Below are 26,991 nucleotides of genomic sequence, written 5' to 3'. Positions count from 1 at the left end.
AGAGCCCAAATCACCAAACACAAGAGCTAGAAGCCATGGAGATGGCTTCTCTGCAATGGAGAGACACAGAGTCCCAGTCTGACTGCATGGCAAATTTCACTCTGCCAATTCATACAGAGCAATTTTTTTCTCTAGAGAAAAGTTGTAACCCGTTCTGCTTCTGCCATTTGTTTTCTGTATAGTATACCACCTGGTTAGTTATGTCAAAATTCAACTCTGATTCACATTACAATCAAATAAACCCAATTCACTTCTGCATCAGTACATCTAATCCATCCATGGCAGCTATATTGAAGAAAAACTGAAGCAACATAATGGCAAATAATTTCTGATTAAAAGCATGAATTTGCTTTAAATCCAAGTAATTTGAATCAGCAAGCCAGAAATCTGCATCTAAATAAATAGTTTTAATCTTGGTTTTCATTTGCACTTAATTTTTTTTCCCTGAAGAAAATCAGGTTTTCATTGGTGTGCAAGCCTCTCATCGTAATTATCACAACTAAATATAACCCCATACACTATGCTGGGACTTGTTTCTTTTTGCAGGAGGATGTGCAGTATCTGTACAAATCTCCATCATTTAGCAAGTACTTATTCCCTCAGGCTCTTATTAACCAAACCGCTTGTTTTTTTGCATAGGATCTGCTTCAGACTGGTTTTGTTTGGCTGTTTGGTTTCAGGCTTTATAGCCCTTCCAGGCTTTAGAGCAAGGACAGCCCACTCCTCCCCTCTTGTCATGAGGGGGCCGGTGATGGGTGCCATGGGCAAGCAGTGGCTGCTGCGTGCAGGAGGTGGAACCGGTTCTGGGAAGCCGAGCACTCCCTCTATGTTCCCTGTCACAGTCAGCGGATGCTCTCCGGAGCTCCTTTGGTCCTGCTGGCAGGTCTGGCACCTACCCTGCAACCTCTCTGGGTGCTCGGCCGTGACAGCCAACACATGCAGCTTAAGCACTCTTTTTTAAACTTTTCTGGGCTCTTTTTCCGCCCCCTTCATTCTCTTTCCCCCTTGCTGGACACGCAGCCAAACCCGCTCCGAGGGGCTAAGGCAGTGCCGGTGCCCCATCCCCAGGGCACGGCTGCCTTACGCACGCCCCATGAGGAAGTCGTGGGCGGGTGGGCAGGAGACTTATGAAGCCGAGCACCCTCCCACCCCTCAGCCTTCCCTCCGCACCCTGGGCAGGACCGAGTGCCTCGGCAGCATTGCTCCAGGAGCTGGGCACCCATGGCTCGGCAGCGAGCCCCCTGACTCAGGGGTGGCCTCAGGGAAGCTGCAGGTACCCTAGGGCCGCGGGGAGGGAAGAGGACTGGGATTTGTGCTCCTGGTCTTTTGGGCAGGAAGGAAGGAGGTGGGTGGGTGGGTGGGTGCTGCAGCGAGCGCCGTGGCCCCTTAGGCACCGTTCTTCTAACTCTGTCCTCCCTTCCTCGCAGCGCAGGAGCTACAGGAAGATGGTGACACTCCTGCCCCACGCCCCGGCGATGGCCTTGAGGAGATGGCTGGGGCTGGGGCTCTCCGTGCTGCTCTGCTTTAGTTTGGGTAAGCAGGAGTGGCTGCTTGTGGGAGCGCGGGGGATAGAGCGCTGGGCTCAGGCAGGTGGCACCCCGAACCTGGATGTCTCTGGGGGATGGTGGCCACATGCTCTGGCGTCTTCTGCTGGGGCTGAGGTTGGGCCAGTGTTAGGGGGTGGGGAGCCATGAGCTCTTGTCTCTCCAGGCTGGTCATGCTGAGCTGCCAGCTCCCAAAGGTCACCCATCCCAGACAGAGTGAGGGCAAGGAGTATGTTTTCAGGGACGCTGCCATCCATGGTGCAGCACCTTGAGCTTTGACTTCCGTGGTGGGGCAGTTTCTGCAGGTTTTTTTGGTAGCTAAAAGTGAGCACATGATGGAGTAGACAGAGCAGGGTGGCCAAGTGGAGGGATCTCCACTCCCTGGGTCGTGCACTGCACAGTGAGTGCATTCTCCAGCACCACAAATCCCCCTTGGAGGACTGCAAGGGTTTCCCCCATTCCTTCTCTAAGGACCAGCTGCAAAGGTTGCTGAAGTCCATAGGTCCCCCCAGACCTCAAGAGGCTTAGGATGAGTGGTCTCAGCTGTGTGAAATGGTAACCTTGAAACCACAAAAAACACTTCTCAGCTGGGATTCGTTGTGGATGCAAAGTAAGTTGTGCTTATTGGCAATTTTAGTGTTTCATTGCAGCTAATGATACTCTGGAGCAAACCCGAGCTGAACTGAGGCTTTGATTAAAAGTCAAGTGATGCAAAATTAGGAGTTTTTCATGCTGATGTTGTGAAACTATGTGATGCTAAGTTTCATTTTGAGTTTCGGTCTCAGAGTCTTAAAACAACTCAGAAAATTTAACAGGGATTGAATCAGAATTCCTTGCTTGTAAGGAAAGCAACAACTTCAGGCACTGCCTGTGAGATCTCTGCTGTCCTGTCTTCTGCCACACTCCTTCCTCTACCTCAGCACTTGTGAAGCACATGTCAGGCACAGATATGTTTTGCCCATACTTCAGTGGGCAAAAAATCTGTTGTGCAGAACTCTTTCTCTGTACTGTAGAGCTTGCAGTATGTTATTAATGTAATTATGAGCGTGTGGTAATTAGCCAGTCATGTAGTTTCTCTAAAAAGTATACTGATTCTCAGACCAAATATGTGCAATACTTGGATATACAGTATGATGCATATTCAGTTCCAGAAATAGGATTTTGATAATAGAAAACTAGGTGTTTGTATAGTGATTGTGTACTTTTTCTCATATGGCTTACTAAGGAAATTATAGTTTATCTTGCTTTCCATCTCTCCATTTGCTTCTTTGAGCTCCTTTTTAATCCCCTGCCCGGTTTCAACCAAATTGACAGGAAGGAAGAGGTGGCAGAGATGTGGTGTCCTTACTCTCCACTGCCCCTGACCACAGGCAGCACCCGAACAACAGGAGCCTGTGTTGCCCCTCTTTGTGCCCACCTGACAGAAAGGACAGGAGGCAGCTTCAAGGGGACTGTAAGGAACATGGCAACACCTGGGAAGCACAAGGCATGAATCGATTTTTGGTCATCCTGCTGCTTTGGAGACTTACTTCTCCAAATCTAATCAATTACAAAATTTGGGGGTTTAACCCTCCAAGAGGCTGAGTGGGGAAAAAAAAGCTTTTTTTAAAAGTATTATTATTAGCTTTTGGGGCATAATTGTTAGATGCTTCCCACACAATGAGTCTGTGGAAGTCCTGGTGCCTGGGAGCTGTTTGCGTGGCAGGCTGACAAGGATGACACATCTGATGCACTTTCTTTCTCCATCTGTATGCATGTGTACACACTCTGCCACCTTCCTCTCTAAAAAAAGGTATTCCTACTTTAGTGACCTTGGAAAATACATGCTACACTGCCCACAAACGAGTGGTTTTAAAAGCTTTACTGGGACTCGTAGGTAATACTTTCTTTAGGTCGCCCACAGGGACCACAAGGACCAGCTTCTGACTTTATTGTGTCAAAATAGTGAAGCCTAGAAAGGGAGTTTGCCCTGACCCTGCCAGTGATTTCCCATGTGTTGTTCAGGAAGTCACCAAGGCCAGCGTTTACAGAACTGCCCCCGTGAGGGACTGGTGATGACCCACATCAAGACAGAGTCAAAGCTGGCACATGGAACCTGTGGTTACTTCTTGTACCCAATCTTTGGGTTTATCCTGGATGTCCTGGTGCTTGTACACATCTGTGCTGCAGAGCTCCAAAAGGTCAAGCAAACAGCATGCTAGGATGAGAGCAGGTGCTCTCCATATCATAGAATCATAGAATTGGCTGGGTTGGAAGGGACCTCAGAGATCATCAAGTCCAACCCTTGATCCACTACAGCTGCAGTTACCAGACCATGGCACTGAGTGCCACATCCAGTCTCTTTTTAAATATCTCTTTTTAAATATGCCTTGCATGAGTGAAATAGCAGTACAGGCAATGCCAGGCAGAAGAAAGCTTCAAGAGAGAGTGATTTTGATTTGAAGGTTGTGTTTAATGTGAAATAGTGTATGACCAAGCTACACAGATATATTTGTTATCCCTTGAACTGAATTTTGCTACCCTGGAGTTCAACTGAGGTGACCCACTGAAATGCCAGTGTAGTTTAGAGCTGCTTCTGAGATGTCATCTGCTGCTGGAGATACTGCTCCAGCTGCTGCTGGAGATGATGACAGCAGGAACACCCTGCTGTCTCAGCACAGTGGAAAAGTGCAGAAGAGCCTTGATTACAGCCTTGATTACAGCACAAACTTGTTTATTTACAATCTGAACACATTGCTGTTATTCCCACAGGCTTGGTTTTCTCCTGCCATCATACCTTCACAGCTACCTATGAATATCAGGATTTTCCCCATCCCAGTTTGTTGCATTAGGAAAATGTTGCTAGAACTTACCCAGGATGGCCTTTCCTTGCCCTCTGTGCAGTGTCATAGGCATTGATTGCAAATCCCCAGCCAGCCTGCTTTTTTCCCACAGAGTTTTCTTTTCAGGTTTCCCTAGAGTCTTTTAATCTGACTGGGGACCATCTAGTTCTTGGTTTCTTCCTAGCGGTGAATTTTTTTGAAAGTTTTGAGGAAAATCCCTACAGTTTCCCTGAGTTACAGGAGAGTTTAGGAGGGGGGACTATCCACTTCCTTCAGTATTGCAAGCATGCACTGGCTCATAAGTAACTCTGGGAATCCCCTCTCACATGTCAGCAGTAAAGAGTTCTGAGTGAAGCTGGGGACAAAGGGTTGAGAATGAGAAAGATTCCCTCTTTTGTGGCCAGCCCCAATGTGGAAGTGCCTAGCAATGAATTTTATGTGATAGGCATCTAATTTCCATTCCATCTCCAGCATGGGCTTTGTCTAGGGTAGATTTTATGGTTTAGATGGCAGAAAACTTTTTTCTTTACATACCGGATTTGTCCACTTGATCACTGGATGCAAATTGAGTTTCTCTCTTATTGATCTTGCTTTCTTCATCTGTTTTTTTTTTTAATTTCTTTTTTTCTGATGAGTTTCTGTCTCCTCTTGCTCCATATATGGAGAAAAGAGATGTCTGTTTGAAAAACAAGATCAGAACAACGAAACTCCTTTTACTGTCTGTCCTGAGTGTCTGTCCTCTAGCAGCTTGTCTGGAGAAACAGCTCTTGTTTTTGCTTGTAGACCCTGTTTTACTTCTTCTGTTCTGTTTTGGGGTTTTTGGTTTTTGGGGTTTTTTTAATGGACAAGTTATTTAGAAAAAACACAGAAAATTAAACAGACAATCTACATTCTTACACAATCAAAACAGTTACACACTTGCATGCTGAGTATGGAAAGCTGACAGTGAAACATTCCTTTCATCATCATTTTTTCCTTTTCCCAGCTAGATCAGGATGAACCCAGATAAATCTGGTGACCTCACAGTACTCCGAAGGCAACAGCTTTTTGCATTTCTTGGATCACTGAGACATTTGTAACTTCTTTGCAATGTGCATGTCAGACATTCCCGCATCTAAACATGCAAAGTTTGGGGCTCACATGTTTACACATTGTGGTAGGTTACCAGCAGAAGTTGCCAGCCTGTACGCCCTCACACCTTTCCTGTTTATTGCTGCCTCAATTTTGAGTTATAAGCATGGTTTAGTGGGCAAAATTAACTTGACAGACATAAAGGCTACCACTGATGGAGTCATCCCTCTGCCTTGCTTGTCATTAGTTAGCCACTGGTGGGGGTCAGCCAGTTTGCTTTTGCACTCTACACTGTATACCCCAGAAGGAGATCATAGACTCACAGAATGGTTTGTGTTGGAAGGGACCCTAAAGATCATCTAGTTTCAACACTGCCTGACACTGGTAGGGAAAACTACCACTAGACTAGGTTGCTCAAAGCCCCATCCAGCCTGGCTCTGAACACTTCCAGGAAGGGGGCATCCACAGCCTCCCTGGGCAACCTGTGCCCATCTTTCACCATCCTCACACTAAAGAATTTTTTCTTAATAAATCTACCTTCTTCCATTTCAAAGCCATTGTCCCATGTTAGATTATGCCCTTATAAAAAGTCCCTCCCCAGCCCTTTCAGGTCCTGGAAGGCCACTATAAGGTCTCCCCAGAGCCTTCTTTTCTTTGGGCTGAACAAGCCCAACTCTCTCAGCCTGTCTCCATAGGAGAGGTGCTCCAGCCCTCTGATCATCCTTGTGGCCCTCCTCTGGACACGCTTCAACAGAATTTATACATTCAAAGAAAATCTCCTTCCTTTAAATGTGTTTCCTACCATATATAAGTGCTGGATGTATCTAGATATGGTATTTTCCGTGAGATGGCAAGGCAAATGTGCTGAACACAGTGAAATCTATTTGCTTGGTGAAAGAAGGTCAGTTTTGTTTTTGAAGAGATTAACTTTATGTTTAATTGTAGCTGTTCTCTCCCCTTAGAGGGACATCACCACTTGAGTCTCCGGAGGTCATTTGAGAATATGTAAATCTTTCCCAACACAGAAATGCCATGGGCTTTACTTTTGCTTTTTCACTGTTATGCTTTTAAAATATCATTGGTCCCAGGGGACTCCCTGCCTGAAAATAAAAGTGCTGACTTTTTACATGATACAGTAGCACTTTGGGCTTGACAAAAGGTGAATGTCTTCTGAGAGAGGTTTAGCTAGAGATGCCACCATCAGCCAGCAGTCAGCAGTGGGTTATTGTCAAGGTTGTCATCTGCAGAGTGTTTGTGAGTTAATGCCTGAGCAGGGACCAGGTTTTTTATAACCAGCCTGTAGTGTTGCTGGCTGCACTGATGAATATTGCTATGGCTGTGGGCAAGTACTTTAGAAGCAAAAAAAAAATATTAAAAAAAATATATTTTTTTTTCTAATTTTGAGTAGGCTTATGTTAGCAGTATCATACTTGATTTTCCTGGTTACTGGGCACTTCCACCTTCTATTAGTTTACAGAGTGGGCTGGCTACTTGGGGAGCATGCAATGCAGTGAGATTAACAAGCACTGAAGAAAACTGGCTTTAAGAAGTGGGAAGGACCTCAACTTCAAAAGCTGTGCTGTGAGGGCAGCAGTACGCATAGCAGGGGTACTAGAGGGTACTGGCTTAGGAAAACTGAGAACATCTTCAGCTGGGTGATACATGTAGAGGAAGTACAAAGTGATCTGTTCAGCAAGAGACAGAGTCTGCAGGGGAAAAAAATTAACAAATTTAGTTTTGTCTTTGTGTGAGACAAATCTTCCCCAAAGGCCTGTTTTACACAAATGCCACTAGCTGCCATGTCTAGTTTCTGTCCCCAGACTGAGAAATCATGAGAGTGCTGAGCAACTTGTAGGAATCTGATCTCGAAAGGAACTAAAATATGCAAATCTTATGAGGACATCCAGATTTAATGTCCCCTCCTGCCCTTTTTTATTCTAGCAGGGTCACCCACTCCATGTGCTGAGAATGGAGAAAGAGGGAAGGTTTACAAAGACTCTTTCCCTTGCTCCTTTCTCAAGTCAAAGATGCCCTTCTGTCCTCATCACTCACGTCCCTGCTGGTATGCAGCACAGAAGATAAGCAAGCCCTCCTTCCTCTGCCCCCCAGTCAACACCTCTGAAGAGGGCTCCATAACAAAGGGGAGGATCTTAAGACATAATATAGTCCCCATCCCAGACCCAAATACTCTGACATCTCATCTCCAGCTCCTTGTTTGGATCTGCCCTTCTGGTTAGGCCAAGATGAGATCACAAAATCCCAGAAAATCCAGGTTGGAAAGGACCTCTGAGATCATCAAGTCCGACCCTTAATCCCTGACCACTGATCACTGTGATCTCTGATCACTCTGATCTGACCTCTGATCACTGAGTGCCACATCCAATCTCTTTTTAAAAACATCCAAGGATGGAGATATTTGCCAACTAGCTTGCCAGAAGTTGCAGTCTTACTCATGTTATAAACAAATCAGACTGGACATACCCAGGCTGTGGGCTTGGAAGCAGTGGTGACTCAAAAGTCAGTATCTTGAGAAAGATCTTGCATTTACCTCACCAAAAGAGGAGCTGGGCACCAGAGAAACAAGAGGGAAGTGTGCCAGGTAGCTGGAGCTGCCCCAGCGCTGCAGTAAGCTCCTTTGCCAAAGTATCAAAGATTCTCTTTCATTTTCTCAGCTGCTAATTGAAGATCATGGAACTTTTTTTGTGATTAATGGATCACCATGGCTTCCCTTGGAAGCCAGGTTTTTGACAGAGTACTTGCTCAGTAGCAGTGCTTCCTTCCATTCCCCATCTGCTTGGGTTTTCTTGCTGGCTTTCAGGGAAAAAAAAATCAATCGGGGGAGTGTAAAATCAGCTTTGTGGTGAACAGCAATTTAGACTGGAAAAAGGAGCATTTGGTCTGTGACCTGCAAAGGAAACTGCAGTTGGTGAGAGGGCTTCTGTTGAAGTACTGAGTGTCTGAGAATGCCCTGTGAACCACTCTAAAATAAGTGTTACCGACTCAAAGTATGCTCAGAAAGACAAATAAGACCAAAAATTTAATTTGTCATCAATAGGGCCATGAGTTTGCACAATACTGGGAAGAAAAAAAAAATGGGACTAGTGCATACTCCCAAAGATGGGCTTTCTGTCTGTAGACAAAGGAAATTGTCCTCTAATTTTTACAGCTGCATCAGGCCTTCAAATATTTCTTCACTAAAGGCTTTGTACTTGAAACAAAGCAGAATTAAAATGGAATGAAGGCTGCTGAAGGACTTGGGGACTAAAACCTCACAGGGTTATTATAATTATTGCCAGATCAAGCAGAAAGGAAAAGTGAGGTTACTGTTTTGCTTAGGAGGAATGTGGCAATGTGAAGATGAGAAATGCATAAAGCCACTTAAGGGGATCTGTGCTGTGCTATACTGCTTCAAGCAGGGTGCCCTGGGGTTGCAGTGCAGAAGTAAGCAGAGAAAAACGTCTTCAAACAATTTCCCTACCTCAGGCCTGCCGTGATATCATCATGAACTAGGATTAATCCCATCACTTAACTGCTGCAGGCATGCTTGACTAGTGTGAGCAGGTATAGGGAAGCTAGACTGAGTGGAACCACTGTCGAATGAAGTTCATCACTGTTTTAATTTGGGTAAACTTCTCTTCTGCTGCTCTCTCTCACCACATTTGGGATGAGTAGCAGAGCATGACCTTGCAATGATCACCATGGCATGAGCTGAGCAGCCTGTGTTTGCAGCAGCTTTGCTTTGCCAGAGCAGCCTGGAGCAGCAGCAGGCCCCTGGTTCATGGTGGGAAAACTGGGTTTGGGGTTGTGCAAGGGGAAAGGGCCACTCCTCCATTCTCTGCCTGTTAAGACCTCTCTTTGCATGCCTCTGCTTGCTGGAGTGGAGTCTGGGTAGAAGGAGCCTAGGAGGCTTGCAGGCACTCATGCACAGGTTAATATTCAGTCATGCTGGCTCCTTAAAGAGAAGAGCCAGCATGGTCTGCCCACACCCACTTTTCTCTGTTTCACCCCATCCCTCTCATTGTGCGGGGTCTTTGCAGTGAAACACAGAGGAAGGCAGTGTTTTTATGTGCTGCTGAAATGAGGTCTCTGCATAGAAGTTACCTGGGGATCTAATGGGATCTTTCTGTGATCAGTGTATTCACAGGAGTCTGTCACAATGCTAATTTAAATACAAAGCATTTCTTTACGTACTCCAGTGTAGCACAGGACATTTTCTGAATTTTAACTCCATGGGAAGCTTTGAGAGAATCTGTTTCCTCACTGGAAAAATCACCTGAGATGAAAAGACTGTCTGGTCCTTCAAAGACTCAGCTTTTCAAAATGTTCAGTTTTTCAAACTGATTATCTGTCTTGCGTGGAGATCCTCTTAAAATACTGTGTTGTCCTCAAAGGATAAATCTTGCCAGTTTGGGGTGGATTCACAGAAAATGACAGGTCTGAGCTGCAGAATCACTGGGGCACTGATGGGTGTCGTTTCCCCACCAGCCTCAGGGGATGACTGCCAGGAGAAAGCAGCAGCTCCACAAGACATGTTTTCCTCAGCTGGCCTAGCCTCAGTTTCCCAAAGTGCCTTTGCTTCACTGTGGCTTGATGTGCATCTCCTCCCAGAGTTGTCCCTGTCATGGTTTAGGCCCAGCTGGTACCAACCAGACCTCTGCTCACTCATCCCCCACTGGGGAACAGGGAGGAGAAAATACACCTTAAGGTTTGTTAATAGGAATAACAAAGATAGGGAGGTTTGCATTCCCCAGTTACAGTAACGGGCAAACAACAGACAGGTTCAGTTTAGGAACAAAAAAGCCGACTAATTTAATCTGCAAGGAGAAAAGAGGAAACATGGCCTGATCTTAATGCCTTCCCCTTCACCCACCCCTCCCTTCTTCCCAGGGACCACAGGCAGGGGGGTTTAGGGTCAGTTCCCCACATGGTGTTTCTGCCGCTCCTTCCTCCTCAGGATGAGGACTCCTCACGTTCTTCCCCTGCTCCAACGCGGGGTCCCTCTCCCGGGAGAGTCCTTCAGGAACCCCTGGGACACGAGTCCCTCCCACAGGTGCAGTCCCTCAGGCACAGACTGCTCCTGCCTGGGCTGCACACAGAGTCACGGCTGCTGCGGGAGCAGTCACCTCCTCTCACACGGGGTCCTGTACGGCTGCAGATCCACATCTGACCCTCTCCATGATCCTGCACATGGCTGTTTCTTCAGGGATTGCTCCATTGTGGGCTGCAGGGGCACAGCTGCCATCATCATGGGCTGCAGGGAAATCTTTGCTCAGGCACTTTTCCCTCTCCTTCTTCACTGACCTTGGTGTCTTTTCTCAGGTATTGTTCTTTTGCCTCCTCCTCCCCTTTGCTCTGCAGGTCTCTTTTTTGATATATTTGCAGTTTCGTTTTTCCTTTCTTGAACATATTACTCATTGAGGTGCATCCAGCTTCCCATATCTGCTCAGCCTTGGGCAGAGAAGAGGTGGAGCAGGGATGGGAACTAGGGGAGTTTCCAACAGCTTCCCAGAGGAGCCACCCCTGTACCACCCCCCTGCTTCCAAAACAGCACTGCACTAACCCAGGACAGCTCCAAATCCCTTTTTCCATCCCACATATGTTTGGAAGGCAAGAAATGTGTTGGTGCCCTGGCAGAGTAGGAGTCCTGGGTGCATGGTCCTGGGCAAAGTTAGTAATGCCAATAATTAAGAGTAGAGAGACTACCTGGTCCTTATGGACCAAAACCAACACAAGGCTGTTTTGACCTTCCAGTTTTGAAGATTCACCAACAACTTGCCTCAGAGATCTTTGCAGGACTCTCAATCAAAAAAAGATACTCAGATCCACTGTCTTACCTGCTTACACAGAGGCAAAAGATTCCAGGCCCACCACTTTTCCCTTCATGTGTGTTGCTTTGTGGATGTGTGCAAAGCAAGGTGACACAAGGTCGGACTGAAAAGAAGGCAAAGCAGTTCATAAGAAATGGGGAATGGAGGGGGAAGAGTATGGCTTTGGAGTTCCTGTTCACCAGGAATTATCTGGTAGTTTCCAACAGCATTGCATAGTCTTTTGCTGCCTTTTACTCTGTTGGACTTCTGTCCCAGAGGCCATCTTCTCTCCTGTGCCACCTGACTGCATGTGTGGTCAAGAATAACCAAGATCTTGGTGACAAGGGAATTTCAGAAACATGGCTTGGGCAAGGAGTGAAAGAAATAGGCATACAGGCTCAACAGCTCTTGTACTTGCTAACTCTTAGAGCAAACAAGAAAGAATGTGTTTCTTTTGCACTAATCTTTTTGTTCGTGTTATCCCTGCCATATGGAATATCAGCAGCACAAGTGTAGTTTGAATGAAACCTATTTTTCTGCCCAGGGAACACAAAGTCAGCTCCTTCATCAGTTCAGTGTTGCCAGCCAGCACAGACTCCCAGTGATGGTGCAATGTGGGGACACACCAAGGGAGTGGGTAGGCTTCAGGGGTGGCAGGATGAGGAGGGATCTTTTTTTTCTAGAAAAGTCATTAAAAACTATTTCCAAGCTGGATACCTCCCCCACAGATTGATTATAGAGAGCCTGCAGCACAGATACAGGACAGAACTGAATTTTCATTTTTGCTTTTGCAGTTCACCTTTAAAGTGAAAGGGGACTTTTGTGTGGCTGGATGACTCTTCATGGACTTTGGTTCCTTCAGGCTTGCAGCATTCAGGTTGCAGTTTCAAGGGTTCAGTCTTTTAAGGGTAGATGTGACATCAGTAGGAGTTTCCAGACCCTGCACATGCACTGCCGGGGAGGTTTTTGTTCTCCTTTTAGTTGCAAAGGAGACTCTTAGGGGCAAGGCACAGAGAACCTCATGCAACTCATGATTCGATGTCACCCTGACATTTACTGAACGCCTACTCTTCCCCTATTGCTGCAAAAGAAAATAGAAAATTGTCTTCATCAGGCTCCACGATCCCAAAGTTTGACTGACTGTTCTTGTGAGTCTCTCCAGCAATAGTAGGAGCTGAACTGTGAGAAAAACGAAGATGTGGTCAAGGGAAAACACTCACACAGAAATGCATGCAGACACACAGGAGGAACCTGAAGAATCACAGGCTCAAGTGGCCTGCTTCTAAGGCAAACAGAAGGAACACTTTTTCATGCAGCATGTAATCAAACCATCATCTCAGGAGAAAGATCTCCTTCTGAAGGGTTGATCTATCTGTAGTTATTAAACTACCAGTGCCAAGAAATCCTTAAGTTCCTGACTGACAATGTTTGGCAGGGCATGGCAGTTCTTTTCCCATGTAGTGTGGAAGAAGTGTTTTTTCTACCATTTTTCTGTCAGTCGCTGGCTGACGCAGGTCAGTGGGCTGAGTGGGCTCCTGGTCTGTCCCAGTCCAGTTGCTCAGAGTCTGAAATGGATTATAAGGGCAAGCACAGCTAGTGGAGAAGAGGTTAAAATGGTGTTTGAATCTTTCCATTTGGAAGACCAGTGAATTGTCTGAGTGGAGGGAAAGCAGTTAAATGAGAAGTTGTACATTTAATTACATATTCTATTTTACTTAATTAATCTTAAGACATTCCATAGTGCTGCCAGGACCTCCCCACTATTCTTCAATGTTTTCTACAGATTTAATGCAAAGCATGCAAGTGGGATAGGGGTATTTGTGCCTGAAGGGAGCAGGATGAAAGCTCACTTCATGCTCTGTCCTAGGGACAGTCTGGGCTGAACTTAAGCAAGTGGCCTCCAGTACAGCCATATGATCTGTCTATACCAGGGCACTGGTGGAGCATCTCCTTGTCTCCTTCCAGCACCAGCAACTGGAGGGCTATGAAGCACTTCCTCAGGGTGAGCCCCTGGACTCAGGTCAGCCCACCACAGAGGTCTCACTGCTGGCTGTTTGACAGTGTCCCAAAAATCTGTAAGTCACCAGTAAGCAAATGAGCCATGGTGGGCTACACGCTTGTGGTGTTTTGGACACTTCAGATGAATCTGAATGTCCCAGTACCCCAGCCACACCCAGGGCACTTTGCTCTGTGCCCATGCACAGCACAGCTGCACTTAGGCTTTAACAGTGGTAATAACATGTGAGTCAGCATCAGCCAGACTTTGCTGGGGATGGGTAGTGTGTTCTTAGGCTCATTTTTGTTAAGTATTCAGTTCACATTTCAGGCTGAGGCTTTGTACATGGGATCTCACCTCCACTGACTCTTGATGCTGCACTCCCCCCACCAGTGACTCTCTGCCTGGTGAAGACTTTCCTGCTTTCTCTCTCAGACTTGTTTACTGAGGTCTGTTCTACAGGGAAGCAAGAGGGAATTTGAATCTTCTCTCTCCTGAGGCTGGACTATTTCTTTATTTTTCTGATCTCAATGGAGTGGAACAGATTGTTGTCCCCTTTCCACTGCCAGAGATGGGTGCTTCGCTAGTGAGGCTGAGGCAAGCAGGGCAAATGTATAGCAACCTGACCTTTTGGATTAACACAGCAGGGTACACAGGGATACCTCGCAGCCTGAAGGCTCCACAAACCCAGGCTAAAGCCCAACCATCTGCCCTTGCCTTGTCGGGAAGCAGGACAGCACGCCAGTACCGAGTCACTCTCCCAGCAACAGCTCCCAGTGGGAGCTCCCCAGCAGACTGCTGCTTCATGTGCCAGTCCTGACCCCTGTGTGCCCTTCCTCCCCACTGGAAAGAGGAAGGAGAGTGGGAAGGAAGGGCTGATGACAGCAGCATAGAAGATGTGGTGTGGAGGAGTAGGGGGATTGCTGCTAACTGGGTCAAAGCTGTACTTTTTCCCCCCTGTCGAGGGCCTCTGGTTGTTGCTGGGGGTGCAGGCATGGACAGGAGGTCTGGCACTGACACAGTCCCTTGGTAGGAGCTGGGGAACACCTGTGCCGTTTTGCAAGTAACCTTAAGGGAGGCCCACGGCCTTTGCAAATATAAATTTGTTTTAGACAGACTAGGTAAAATTATTCATTGGCTAATATGGATGACAGTGTGTCTGTAACCTTTGTCTATCATTGTAGGTTTGTTTATAGCTTCTGGGATGGTGAAAGGTTTGGGGGACTTTTGGTTAAAAAAAAAACAAACCAAAACCAAACTCCAGCCCCCCAAAATTAATGGTTCACTGTGGCTTTCTTTGGCATGCAGGGAACCCACTGGAGGTTGACTCAGACCTTCCAAACACTGAGGTCTGAAAAGGGAAAGCAGAGGAGACAGTGTTTTGGGCCTGTATGTTTTTCTCCCTTTACATAAATAATGGCAAATCTTTTCTCTGAGCTAGGGGCCAGCAAAATTCTGTTCAGGCAGGTAACTCTCCAGCCTTTGCCTTCAGTAACGCATGCAGAAATCATTGTGTGCCCAAGTAGCATCCCCAGTAGGAGCAGAGCATCACGTAAAAGGCAATACCCAGGTAGGCTTCCCCTCCATGCATAGCTGAAGTTGTAAAGAGCTCAGGGGGGGATGAGGTGTCCACTAGTGGGTGCAGACAGAGCCAAGAGAGGGGAGCTCTGTGCAGAAGGTCCTGGAACAATGCTATAGCACTCTCTCATTTTGTTTGCCCCCCACCTACAGGCTGTGCACTGGAGAAGAAAGTAGTCAAAAGCAAAGTGGGGGAAAAAGTTGGCCTCCCTTGCTGTCATGAAATTCCCAGCTCAGAAAGCCTACATAATTACCGGGTCTACTGGCAGAAGAACACCACAGATGTGGTGACTGCTTACGCAGAGGGGAAGAAGATGTATGAGCACATTCAGTTTCCCCAGCGGTACGAGAACCGGACTGAGATGGACACCAGGAACCTCACCCTGTGGATCTCCCCCGTGGAAATCCTGGACAATGGCTCCTACCAGTGTGTAGTTCAGCACTTCAGACATTCTCAGAACTCATATGTTTTGTGTGATGAGCGTGTCACCCTCATTGTTACAGGTAGGTGGATTGCCTGGCACCTGAGGCTTTCTGATGCCAGCCTCCTCCAAGCTTTGGTCACCGTATAGCAGAGGGCAAGACTTTGATCAGAAATCCTAAAAGCGTGCTGCAAGGCCCTTTCCATTCTAGTAACCTCCCTCCCTTATCTTTCCAAAGTTGCCCTGGGTACAGAAAATTAGCCTTTCCCACCACCAGCCCACCATCGTCCCCTTGATGCCTCTCTCTTGGGCAAGGACCCTCCCCAGCTACCACTGCCTGTGGGTGCCCTTGGCCACCTCTGCCCCCTGCTGTCTTTCGGGAAAAGCAGTGACCAAGCCCTTGGTGCAAGGGGAACATCCAAGCCATAAGAGGAATTGGGGTGGCATTGCTTTTCTGAGGCCACAGCAGCATCTCAGGCTTGCATCATCCTCCTTGGGAGCTAAGGCTTTCCAGGGGGCTGGCCAGCTCCTCAATCTAAGGCTGAAGTTCAGTGTTGATTTGAGGCTTTTTATCTTTGAAAAAAAAAAACAGTTCTAGTTTCTTTGCTCAAAACGAATCTGAATCTTTTCTTGGGGGCCACAAAAAGTTCCATTGACATGATTTTCCACTTCTATCACTCTTTTTGTGGTGGCTGGTTTCAACCAAACGCAGAGATACTGGTAACATATATAAATACATATATACATTTTTAGTATCTTTAGCAGCAGAAACTTCCAGAAATTTTCCAGACAAGCTAGTGAATGAGCATTCCCCATCTGGAATGAGATTTGTTGGCAAAAAAAAAACAAGTTCCTAAGGCCATTGCCTGCATGTCAGGGCATTGTGGATATATGCGCAAGGAGACAAATTTAGTGATCTTTCTGGGAACTGATATGAAAAAAGGGAAGTCTGCTGGCAGCACCCTGTCCAGCTGTGGGTGCTGTGGAGTTAACTGCATGAGAAATGTGAAACAACAAATATCTTCTCCTCTCGGCACATACTATAATTTCTTTCCTTCCATAAATCCCCTTCCTGTCTCAACAGACGAATTGTAATAATTGTGGTAGACTTCTCTTTGGAAAAGTGGGATCAATTACTGTGGGCATCAGCAAAGGGAAAGCTCCCCTTGCCTCTGCTGGAACCTGGCTTCCCTGAGAGAGGCAGGAAGGTGCCAGTGCCTGGTGACCAACCAGGGAGTCTCGGTGAAGCCCTCAGGGGGGTCTGAAGCGACTTTCCAGACTGGATGCCAGATTGTTCAGCAGATAGTGGGCCTGGAAAGAAATCCGGGACCCTCCTTGTCTGCCACTGGTCAGCAGTGAAATGTTGAGCAAGTTTCTTTCCCTAGTTACTCAGTAGCCTGGACCTGGGTTTGTGGTCAGCAGAAGCTGTGGCAGACCCCTTGTGCCCACAGGGCTGCCTTGTCCCAGTGGTCGTGTGTCCATCTGGGAGGCATGCAGGGGGCCCTCACAGACAAGACCTTGGCTGCTCCAAAAAGGATGGGTTTGCAGTGAGTTTTGCTGCTGCAGCTCTGCCCTGGCTGGGGTCAGTGCCAGAGCACTGCAGCTAGCAGGGCTGGGAGGGAGAATGGGGTCCCTTTGGCAGCTGTGGTGTCAGTGTGATTTACACCCACCAGAAAGCCATACAGTGAGTCTCTTTCTGACTGGTACTTCTGTTTTAAAAGGTGTGGTCCTGTGGGGATTTTTCCAGTGGGACGGTTGCCTCAAACAGTTCCTTTGCCATCCCTTGCCTCATCCTCCTCACCCAAGACTGTTGAAACCCATGGGCATCCTCAGTTCTGTCAATGTGAACCAGAAAAAGAAGCAGGCTAAATATGACACCACTTTTCTTCTCTCTCTTCATTCATAAGCCCTCTCATCCATTTCCCCCTGCAGTCTCACAAACTCTTACAGCAACACATCTGACCAGGCAGAAGGGCTTGGAACAATCTGGGTGGGTGGGAAACCTTTGGAAATTGTCTTTGGCAATGAGAAAAAAAGTCCAGTGAGGATATGGTCTGAGAGGAAAGTGTTTTGCTATGTATTTTTGCAACGACTAGTCTTGGCCTTGCTCTCAGCTGGAGAAAATGTAATTCATTCTCTTGCTGGCCAGCCTGGCTGGGAGGCAAATGTGTGGCTCACCTTTCCCAGCAGAGCTGGACTCTGTGAGCTTCTGGCTGCAAAGGGACTGATGAGAGAGGGAAAAGGAAATTTTCTACCATTGCCTGTACTATGGATTTTTATTCAGTCCTGTGACTTTTTCTGCTTGTTTTGTGATTCCTTCTGTTGTTCCATAAACTGCTGTTTGTGGAGAGAAAAGGAGGCGTTACAGAAGTGGGGGTCATGAAGTCTGTGTACTGCCCGGGGAGGAGAAGCAGCAAAGACCAAGGCCACATCCAGTCAAGGCTGTGGGGAGATAACTAAAGCACAAGAAAGTCTGAACAGGTTATGACAGAGAAAGAATTCCCTGTGGGCCAGTCATGCTTGACCTTGGGTGATCAGGACTTGTAATCTGACAGAATGGTAATGACATCTTTCTTCCTTCAGCTGACTTCAGTGACCCAAACGTAACAGCAGAAGTATTTGCTAATTCTTGTGAATCAGCTGAGATGGTGGTAAGATGCTCTTCTCATGGAGGTTTCCCCAAGCCAAAAATCTCTGGAGCCCTCAATAACATGTCTGTGGAGTGGAATGCCAGATGGGTGTCCAAGTCCAGCCTCAGCCTGTACAATGTCACTGGCGAAGTGCAGCTCAACGTGACCAAAGACACCGAATTCTCTTGCACCATTGAATACGACGGCTTTACCAAGTCCACCAGTCTGCTTCTGAGTAGGTTGCATCAGTAGTTTGTGTTACAGAAATTTTTTTTTGTTGAATGTGCTGAGTGACATCTCTGAGAAAGCAATAGAACTTGTGTATCTGTTCAGGTGAGGATGCCCAATGATGCTGCCCATGAGCTGCACACCAAAACATTTCAAAGGCTGTTTAACAGCAGGCATGGGAGAGCAGAACTGTGACCATGACTGACAAGCAGAGATTACTCTGGCTTTCTGCCTCTCTAACACAAGTCATAGCTGGGCTGACAGGGCAGCTGGATCCTATTGTGATGTGGTGCTGACAGCCTCAGTGGCTTCCACAGATTCCATGGTCTTGTTGCCAGTTGAATGACATGTACCTGATATGCAAATGGAGTGACCTGAGAAATATGTGTACCTTAAAAGCCACAGGATGCACCTAAAAATAATTTCCTCATTTAACAATCATGTTTTTTCCTGCTAACTCAATTCTTTAGTGTGAAGGTGGTGAGACACTGGCACAGGTTGCCCAGGGAAGCTGTGGATGCCCCATCCTTGGAGGTGTTCAAGGCCAGGCTGGATGGGTCTTTGAGCACCTTGGTCTAATGGGAGGTGTTCCTGCCCATGCAAGGGGGTTGGAACAAGATGATCTTTAAGGCCTCTTCCAACCCAAAGCATTCTGTGAGTCAGTGAATCAGTGACAAACTGTCAGATGGGGTCTAGAAAAAATTGCACTTTCGTATACTTATTTAATATAGGGTTAACTCGTACAAAAAAAAAATTCCATCACTGCGTGTGCCTTCAAAGTGATAACATAATAGATAAGCCTGTGCTCTGAAAAGCTTGAGGCACAAGTGGAAACAGCATGAGGGAAGGCAGCACAGTACAGTCCAGATGTTTTGCAGTAGTAGGGGATTTGTAAGAAAATTCTTAAAGCCAAAAGGATTTTTTTTTTTAGAATGCTGTTACCAAAAAAGTATTCTGAAATGTCTCTGGGTCTGATGTTTTTACTGTGGAGATATGAGCACCTTCAAGGGAAGCTAGAGAAAGTGCTGTTTTTCCTAGGGAATTATACCTTATTCATCAAGGTACCTTATACATCAATCTTACTAAAATCAAAGGGGCTTGTGAGGAGAGGTGCCATTCAGGACCAGAATGAATTCCAGAAACTAGAACTTTATGAATACTGTTTATTGCTGGATGTGGTGCATCATATCCCTAGAGATGGTAATCAAAGAAGGCTATGAATATCATACTAAGTAGAAAGGAAAGCAACAACAAAAAAAAGGAATAATAGTAATACTCTTGGCACACAGGTTCTCAGAGGAGAGTGCAATCAACAGTGACAACAGCAGTCACAAACCCCCCACTTTTTGATTTTTGAGATGTGGAATGACTCCCATTTTGGTATGATGGACATGGTCTTAATAACAAGCCTCTCATGAACACAGAATTCCAGATAGAATACAGCCTCTAGTAATCATAGGAGGCAAAGGCTACAGTGCAGGGGAAGATTGTACAGGGGATCAGGCTGATGTCTTAGAAGTTGAATGATGCAAATGATGAAAATGTGAAGGCCTATGAACATACACCAAGGTGAATTAGGGTTGAATTGGGGTTGTCCTGCACTGTACAAGAAAGGCCCTTTATCTATTTTGATGTCCAAGTGGCAGTATGGGCTCCAGATCTACTGAAACTGAACTCTGCCACAACATTCTTTTCCAGCCTTGTAGAAAGTCTATTTTAATTTGTTTAATGCATCATTCTCCATCACCCGAATTCAGAAGTGAAAAATTTAGGTATAAATCTGGTGAAAACTGCAGAGTACCTCTGAGAGCAGACGTTTTCTAGATAGGGACTCAGACTTTTCCAATTTTTCTTTAGAAACAGCTTACGTGTTTTCAAATATTGCTCATGTCAGACCTGTTCTGGACAAAGAACATTTTGGACTCTGTGGATGTGTTAAAAATTTAAGCACATAGCAAATACAGGGGAGTGGAAGAAATTTAGGTGGCAGCTTTGTCTGTTTACTGAATAGGTAAATTTTCAGGCAGGATATATGAGTTAGCATTTGGCCAGAAGCACCAAAATCCCTGTACCAGATCTTATATGAAAATGCCAATTGTTGGGCCCTTTGTTTATGTTTTATTTCTTCTGTTTCAGAAAAAACAAATGACTGTGTTGTCCCTACTGTATCTCCATCTTATAATGTTATTACTGCTTCAAGTATCATCATTATTGTCTCCCTTTTGGCCGTCACCCTAGCAGCGAGATACTTCCCAAGACATGGTAAGTGTAGCTCCTTTTCAAGAAACAGTCAAACAGTCTCAGTGTTTATGGAATTTCTGTCTAAAATACACATTTATAGAAACTATATTGACACAGTAGGTACTTCTGTACCTTCTTCTCATTTTTTCTCTTTTTTTTTTTTCATGCAACATCTACTGTCACAAAGCTTAAGTCCAACTCAGGACTTTCCTACATTTTGTGTGCAGGTAGCACTAGGAAACAGGTTTGAGAGTGAAAGGGTGATGGGGAGTTTTGACAGCAGATCAGAATATTTTCGAAATCAAGGGTATACAGAACTGAAGAGATTCACAAAAGTCCATTTTTATGTATTAAGATGCTTGAGGAAGCCAAGAATCTTGGTGATCATGATAGATACAGATGTGCATTGATGGTTTCAAAATGGGATCTGTACGCACCCTACTTAGATGTTCCCTCAGAAAAGTCATGGAGCCAAAGCTATGAAAATACTTAGTGCTAGCCCCACAGAAAGGATTTAGGCATAACAATATCCCACTTTTAGAACCCTAATCAGGAGAAATGGATTTGTCTTCTTTGTGTGGCTAAAAATGGAACGGGTGAGATGCTCTTTCCCACCCTGCGAAGCCTTCAGTAACTCCAGACATGTCTCCGGTTTTTCAATGCCAAAGGGGACTTCCGGCATCTCAGCTGGCAGACAAGTAGATTTTTGTGTTCTTGTGGCTCAAAAAAAAAAAATAAAATCTCTTCTGGTAGCTGTTGCTCCTAATCATGTGCAAGTTGACCTAGCCAGAAAGTGCTTTAAGATGTGGGTAGATGTCTAATGGGTTTAGAAATGCAGTTAGGCATCCAGCTAGTGTTGAAAGTCAACAGCAATAAACCTTCTATCCACACCCTGTCAAGCAGCTTTGAAAAGCAGTGCTGGAGAAAGAGAGCAGGCCTTGCAACACATTTTAAGAATCACCCAATCAAGTTCTGCCAAGTCTCTCAGAAAGACAAGTTTGGAGACAAGAATCCCACTTCAGCTACAAGCCACCAGTCTGAGCTGCTCATCACAGTCACAGTTGAAAGAGGTTACTTGCTAGGCAGCAGGGCCTTGGTTTACTTAGGGACACTTGTAAGTGTGTCATGCTTGTGTCTTTTGCTAGTTCTTGTAAGTGTGTCATGCTTGTGTCTTTTGCTAGTTCTGTTTCAGCTTCAGACAAGTTCAGTCCCAAGTCAGAGGTGTGGAGGTAGCATTACTGTTTTCTTTTTCCACTCCTCATCAACCACATCCTTTTAAAAACCAAGGTGGCCACTGAGTCAGAGTGGACTGATTATTGTGTTTTATCACAAAGAAAGGAAGTTTCTGGAAGGCAGGGACTCTTGGCTACACCTGTGCAACTCTTAATTTTCCACTCCTCTGCTCCTATGACACCGGTGCTGGTTCTTCCCTGTTGTTCCCTGGGGCTATGTCAATAGGAAAGCAGCAAGCAGGCTGAAACCAGGAAAATCACAGCTGAACACAGCCTGTGCTGCTAGCTGTGTGTTTAATGAACTTCTAATTAGAGGAGAAAATAAACTGGAATTGGAAGATTTGGCTCTAAATAAATATAGGTTGAAAATTAAAAGGTTCTTTACCATTGGGGTTGAACTAGATGACCTCTAAAGGCCCCTTCCAAGCCAAATTATTCTGTGATTAAATTAGTAAGATTCTGGAGCATTCTGAGATAGCCTTTTATAGAGAAACCAAATTGCTTTTAAAGTAGATGTAAAAAGCATACCAATGTGGCAGAATGTGATCACCTGCAACAGCATGGGACATGGCTGCATAAGATGGAATTTCCCTTTCAGTCTCGTTTTTCTAATAAGCACAGGGAGTAGATCTGCTGAGTCAGGTGGTGCTATTTTGTACAAGTTTCCAGACCAGGCATATATTATAGCAAAGTGTAGTCAGAGCTTCTCAGATTGTATAGCTGTCACATTTTTGTGCTGCTGTGCATTGCCACCTCCCTGGGAAGGGAAATATCTGTCCTAAGAGTGCTTCTTACTGGTATTGCTACCCATCCCCTTTCAAAAGCTATTGTGGGAGCTCAGAATAGGTCTGAGAACACCTCTGTTGTTTTGGGATATGGAAATCTGAGTCAGGAGCTGCCTTGATGCTAAGAGTGGCTTCTGAGCTCAAAAAGCCATGCTTCAAAGGGCTGGAGTGTGGGAGGGAATAGAAAGAGCAAAACAGAAATAAGAGCTCTCAGATGTGTGATTGTGGTGGTGACCAAAACCTGTAGATGCTTTTTTGAGGTTCACAATCCCCTATTTTGAGGAGCTCACAGCCTATCTTTGAAGTAATTTAGGAATGGAAGTTCTCTAGATTTTTTTTTTTTTTTTTTGATTCTTCAATTAATTTGACACAAAGATTAGACCAAGATCTGACTGTGATTAGAGGTCACTTAAAGAATAGCTTAGAATCCAGGTTGTAGTGAATGTACAATTTGATGTAATAGGACAAAGATATGAAAGCTCAATTATTAAAATGAAAGTAATTCATAGATGCTGAGATACTAAGGGGACCTGTTTAATCTGAAATCCTTTTAAAGCACTGAAAGCAATGGTTGGCTGGTTCTAACAATTACACTCTTTATAGGTAAACTGCATTTACTGACATGTAACTTGTACCATTATTTCCCTTCTGACCTTATTTTAGTATGTAGCAGTCTGTCTTTGTGCCAGACTGAGGTCCTAGCCCTGTGCTAATGAGAACCATTATGACACTATAAAGAAAACTATATATAACAGAGCTTTCTATCAGCTCAGACTACAGCTATGAGCCAGACATATTCAGATGTAGGGATGAGTCCTGCCCAGGAAAACCATAAGTAACTAGACCTAAGATATTTATTTTTATTTAATTTCTTGTCTCCTTTCTTCCCACTCTCAGTTAGAGAAGACATTTGGCTCTGGCACTTTCATGGCTTCTGGAACTCTAAATATTAATGAGGGTATCTTCTTTTTTTTCAGTCTGTTCTCACTGTTGTAAGCCTCAGGACTCAGTGGAAGAGGATGTGAAAGAATGTACGAAGCCCATGAGCTCCAAAGTGTCATCTGAAACATCATCTGTATGACCAGATTGCATTTGCAGGTAGTTTTCTTCATCAATACTATTAGTTTCTTGTGTGATTTTAGCTTACAAACCACGTATGGTCTTTAATGTGAGTGTGTGCAGTCCTCCAGGGTAAATAAAAGTGGTAGGGCCCTGTTGCCAACACAGCCACACGGTGCCTGCTCAGGTAACTAGAGGAATAATGCTAATGTTGCTGGTGGGTCATTGCTTTACTTGGGTTATTTCAAATGTCTAGAAATGAATGTAGTGGAAAACAGTAGAGGGACAAATTTCCTGGGCTGCTTTCTCCATGGAATGGGCCCTTCAGGGCTTGCATGTGCCTGGTCTGATGCACAAACGTGGGAATATCACTGACAATAGAAATGAGGGACTGACCAAATGGTGAGAAACAAACAAGAGAATTACTCCAGTTTTCCCAACAAGATTAGCAATGCAAATCCACTTCTGAGATATCTCCATTCTTTTCAGCATCTGGAGGAATGACAAAGGAAACGGCTGTATTTTGAAAGGGCTTACTTTTAATAATGTGGTGTTGTCAAGGATGTGCTTGGGAAAAGTCTGGCTTACCAAGGTTTTATGACTACAAAGCATTACATAAATTTTGGCTTGAAAGCTCAGCTGTGTTTGGGGCTGTGTCCTCCAAAACCACATTTTTCAAGTCAAGAGACAGAGCTAACCCTTCCTACTCACACCATTATCCAGGTGACTGCATTTCCTGTCATCACCACAGCATGCTGAGCTGCCAGGGTAATGCCACAGAGTAACAGCTGTAAAGTCCTAGAAGTCGTGAATTTGCCATGCTGTGTGTTGCAGAAATCTAAAAGCTTAATATTTTTAAGATGGAAAGGAAGGGAAACTATGATTCAGTCCACTCATTTCCAAACTTGACCACCCACTCCTTTTTCTACTGAGGAAGGCCCTGTCTGGAACAGATACCAGAGCCTTGGTTAGCATGAATTCTGGGGGGAGGGGGGAGTGATGAGAGTAGCAGGAGTTCACCTACTGAGTTAATCCATCCTGCCACATTCCACTTTTGATATAAAAGTTTGCCAGGCTTTTTCTGTAAGTGGCTGGCATTTCCCAGCTCCAGGGCCTGGAATGGCTGCTGACTGTGGGCAGGGATGGAAGCTGTGTGTCAGGACAATGCATTGCTGCCTTCCTGGCTGACTGTAAGAGAGTCATTAATTATCCTCACTTGGCAGAGGGATAGCACCTCTGTACAGTCCAAAGGCTTTTTCATTCAGCGTTGAGCCAGTCTGTAGCCCAACTCTAGTGCCTGTCTTAGCTGTCTAGCTCCGAGCAGCTCTCTTTACTGTAATTGGAGCCCTCTTGTGGAGGGCTATCGTACGTCATCCCCATTCGTCTCGGCTCTGCAACATTATGGCTTACCTTTAGCATTAAGAAGGGGAGAAAAAAATTCAGTAAAACATTTCTTTTCTTCCTGTCCCTCAGGTTTCTTACCCTGTGTATTCCGCACTGCAGTCCTCACTGTTTGCTGTACAGCACTGCTTATTGTGTTGGCCCTTTGGCTCTCTGAAAGGGGATGGCAGCAGCAGCAGCAAAGTGTTCAAGATGACTGACAACATCATTTTGTGTGAACGAATACAAAACCCCACCGAAGCCACAGAAGCTGTTGGGTGGTCTTGATACAACAGAGTTGCTGAAATTCCAGCTGGGAGGACCCTCCATGCCCCTGCAATGGGGCAGAAGAGTTTTCATCAGCACCAACACACCCCTTCAACAGTTTGGGATCCTCGGGCTTCAACACCGTCTTGATGAACATCAGGGAGCCTGCAGAGCCCTAGCAGGTAGCCTACACCCGGTAGCCTGTCCGGTTAGTAATGCAGAGCTGACCTTTGGGAGACCCCAAACCCTGACACACAATCTCAAATCCAGCTGTGCCTCCATGCTGCCACCGGGAGCAGCTAAAACTTCCTTTATATTCTGCCTCACACGGGTATCTGCCAGTACTGGGGTTTGTGTTGGAGGACTTTGGGCTTGACCATTTCAGATTGTTCCTTCTCCCCTGAAGAGGCAATAGTGTGCATATTTTTCATGAAAAAGCACCGTGAGATGGGACTGTATGCCTCATGGTTATTTTCAGTGCTATGAGACTTTTTAGGCAATGATACATACTGACGGCACACCTAGCAGCTGATACTGCTTATCTACAGCAATGTCAGAATTTCTCATAACCTTTCTGTCCTGAAAGGATGGCTGTGCCAACCCAGGCACCGAGATACAGCTCCTCCACTGAATTACTCAGGAGGTCCAGGAGCACACCTGGCACAGCCCAGCCCACTGCTGCTGCTGGTGTGTGGGCACACACATGCACAAGCATTCTTATGCATTCCTTCCTACCCATGCTTGTAAAGCCCCATTTCAACTCCTGTAACACTCAGTGGTTATCTCACCCATACCTACTGTAATGAAATGTTACTCAGGGCCTTGCTTCATGAACATAGGTCTGCTTTTGTTTGTATATCTGCCTAGGAATGCTTGTCCAGGGTAGGGTCTCCAGATTCTTGGGAGCATTTCGCAGCAACCTAGGGATGTCCTTTGTGTTGAATGCTGCTGCTTTCTGCCAGTGTCTCTCTACCCAGCCAGAACTTGAAACTTCTTACAGGATGCTAATATTGGATAGGACTCATCTGATCTGGGTGACATTCTTGCCTACTGTGTAGGAGAAAAGTGGTTTCTCATTTTCAGGGGGAAAGAGAAAAAATCTCCAAGCCCCAGCAACCTTCTTAGGCAACTCTGCATACTAAACTAACTCGACCCTGCCCTGAGTTTGACAGATTTGTTTTTCCCATTTGCTCTGTCCCATTGCAGACTTTATCCATTCCCTTACTGCTCTATCCATGTGTGTTGCTAGCAGGGCACACCAAGGTCTGACAGCCCCATGCTCTTTGTGGGATCTTTTGTTGCTTGAGCCGTTTATCTCGCTAGGACACAGTAAAGAAATATTCCATCCACTTCACTTTTTTCTATCAGGTACATATTGAGAGAAAAATTGCTGAAGGAAATATGAGGACTAAAAGCAGTTTATAGAGGATTGAGCTATGAGAGGCTAAGGGATCAAGTAGCTAGCAAAAAAAAAGTAAGACACTGCTCCCTTTCTACTCCTGCAGAGTCATACTGCCCCATCAGCTTTTTTACTACTTCCCCATTGTACGAAGTGAAATGGGAACTTCAGAACATTCTTAAGGAGGGCTTTTTGACAGAGAAAATAATGTAAGGTGGGTGAGAAGCAAATACTCTTTACACTTGTGCATTCTGGTTGCAAGCAGAATGTAGATGATATAGAAAGCAGTGTTTCCAAAAGCCTTACCTTATTGCAGGACTTCAGGTATGGGCAATGGTGTCTCACACTTTCTAGGTTTCCTTTTCTTTCAGTCTCTGCTTGTTCTTTCCAGCACAAACTACTAGCTTCCTGCAGGCCAAACACCCTCTCTTCATATTTATTTTGCTCATTTTCAACATTGTGCTGCCTTCCCATAATGATGATACATTTCCACCTTGCCAAACACACCAAGGCAGTGACAGATTTATTGA

The 26,991-nt window shown here is 45.5% G+C and overlaps 1 protein-coding gene across 1 annotated transcript; it reads left to right on the top strand.

The window, feature by feature from the left end:
* The first annotated feature begins 1,179 nt into the window (after window positions 1-1,179).
* CD80 (CD80 molecule) lies at window positions 1,180-25,730 on the top strand. The gene is made up of 7 exons (XM_071741734.1): window positions 1,180-1,273; window positions 1,428-1,533; window positions 14,972-15,322; window positions 17,824-18,105; window positions 20,235-20,360; window positions 23,334-23,454; window positions 24,889-25,730. The coding sequence occupies exons 2-6, from the start codon at window positions 1,446-1,448 to the stop codon at window positions 23,435-23,437; spliced, it is 951 nt and encodes a 316-aa protein (XP_071597835.1). The 5' UTR covers window positions 1,180-1,273; window positions 1,428-1,445; the 3' UTR covers window positions 23,438-23,454; window positions 24,889-25,730.
* The last annotated feature ends 1,261 nt before the right edge of the window (window positions 25,731-26,991 follow it).

This window comes from Heliangelus exortis, chromosome 1, assembly GCF_036169615.1.
Source record: "Heliangelus exortis chromosome 1, bHelExo1.hap1, whole genome shotgun sequence".
NCBI classification, from domain to species: Eukaryota; Metazoa; Chordata; class Aves; order Apodiformes; family Trochilidae; genus Heliangelus; species Heliangelus exortis.
Note: the sequence above shows the minus strand (reverse complement) of the source record. Positions and strands in the feature narration are given on the sequence as shown.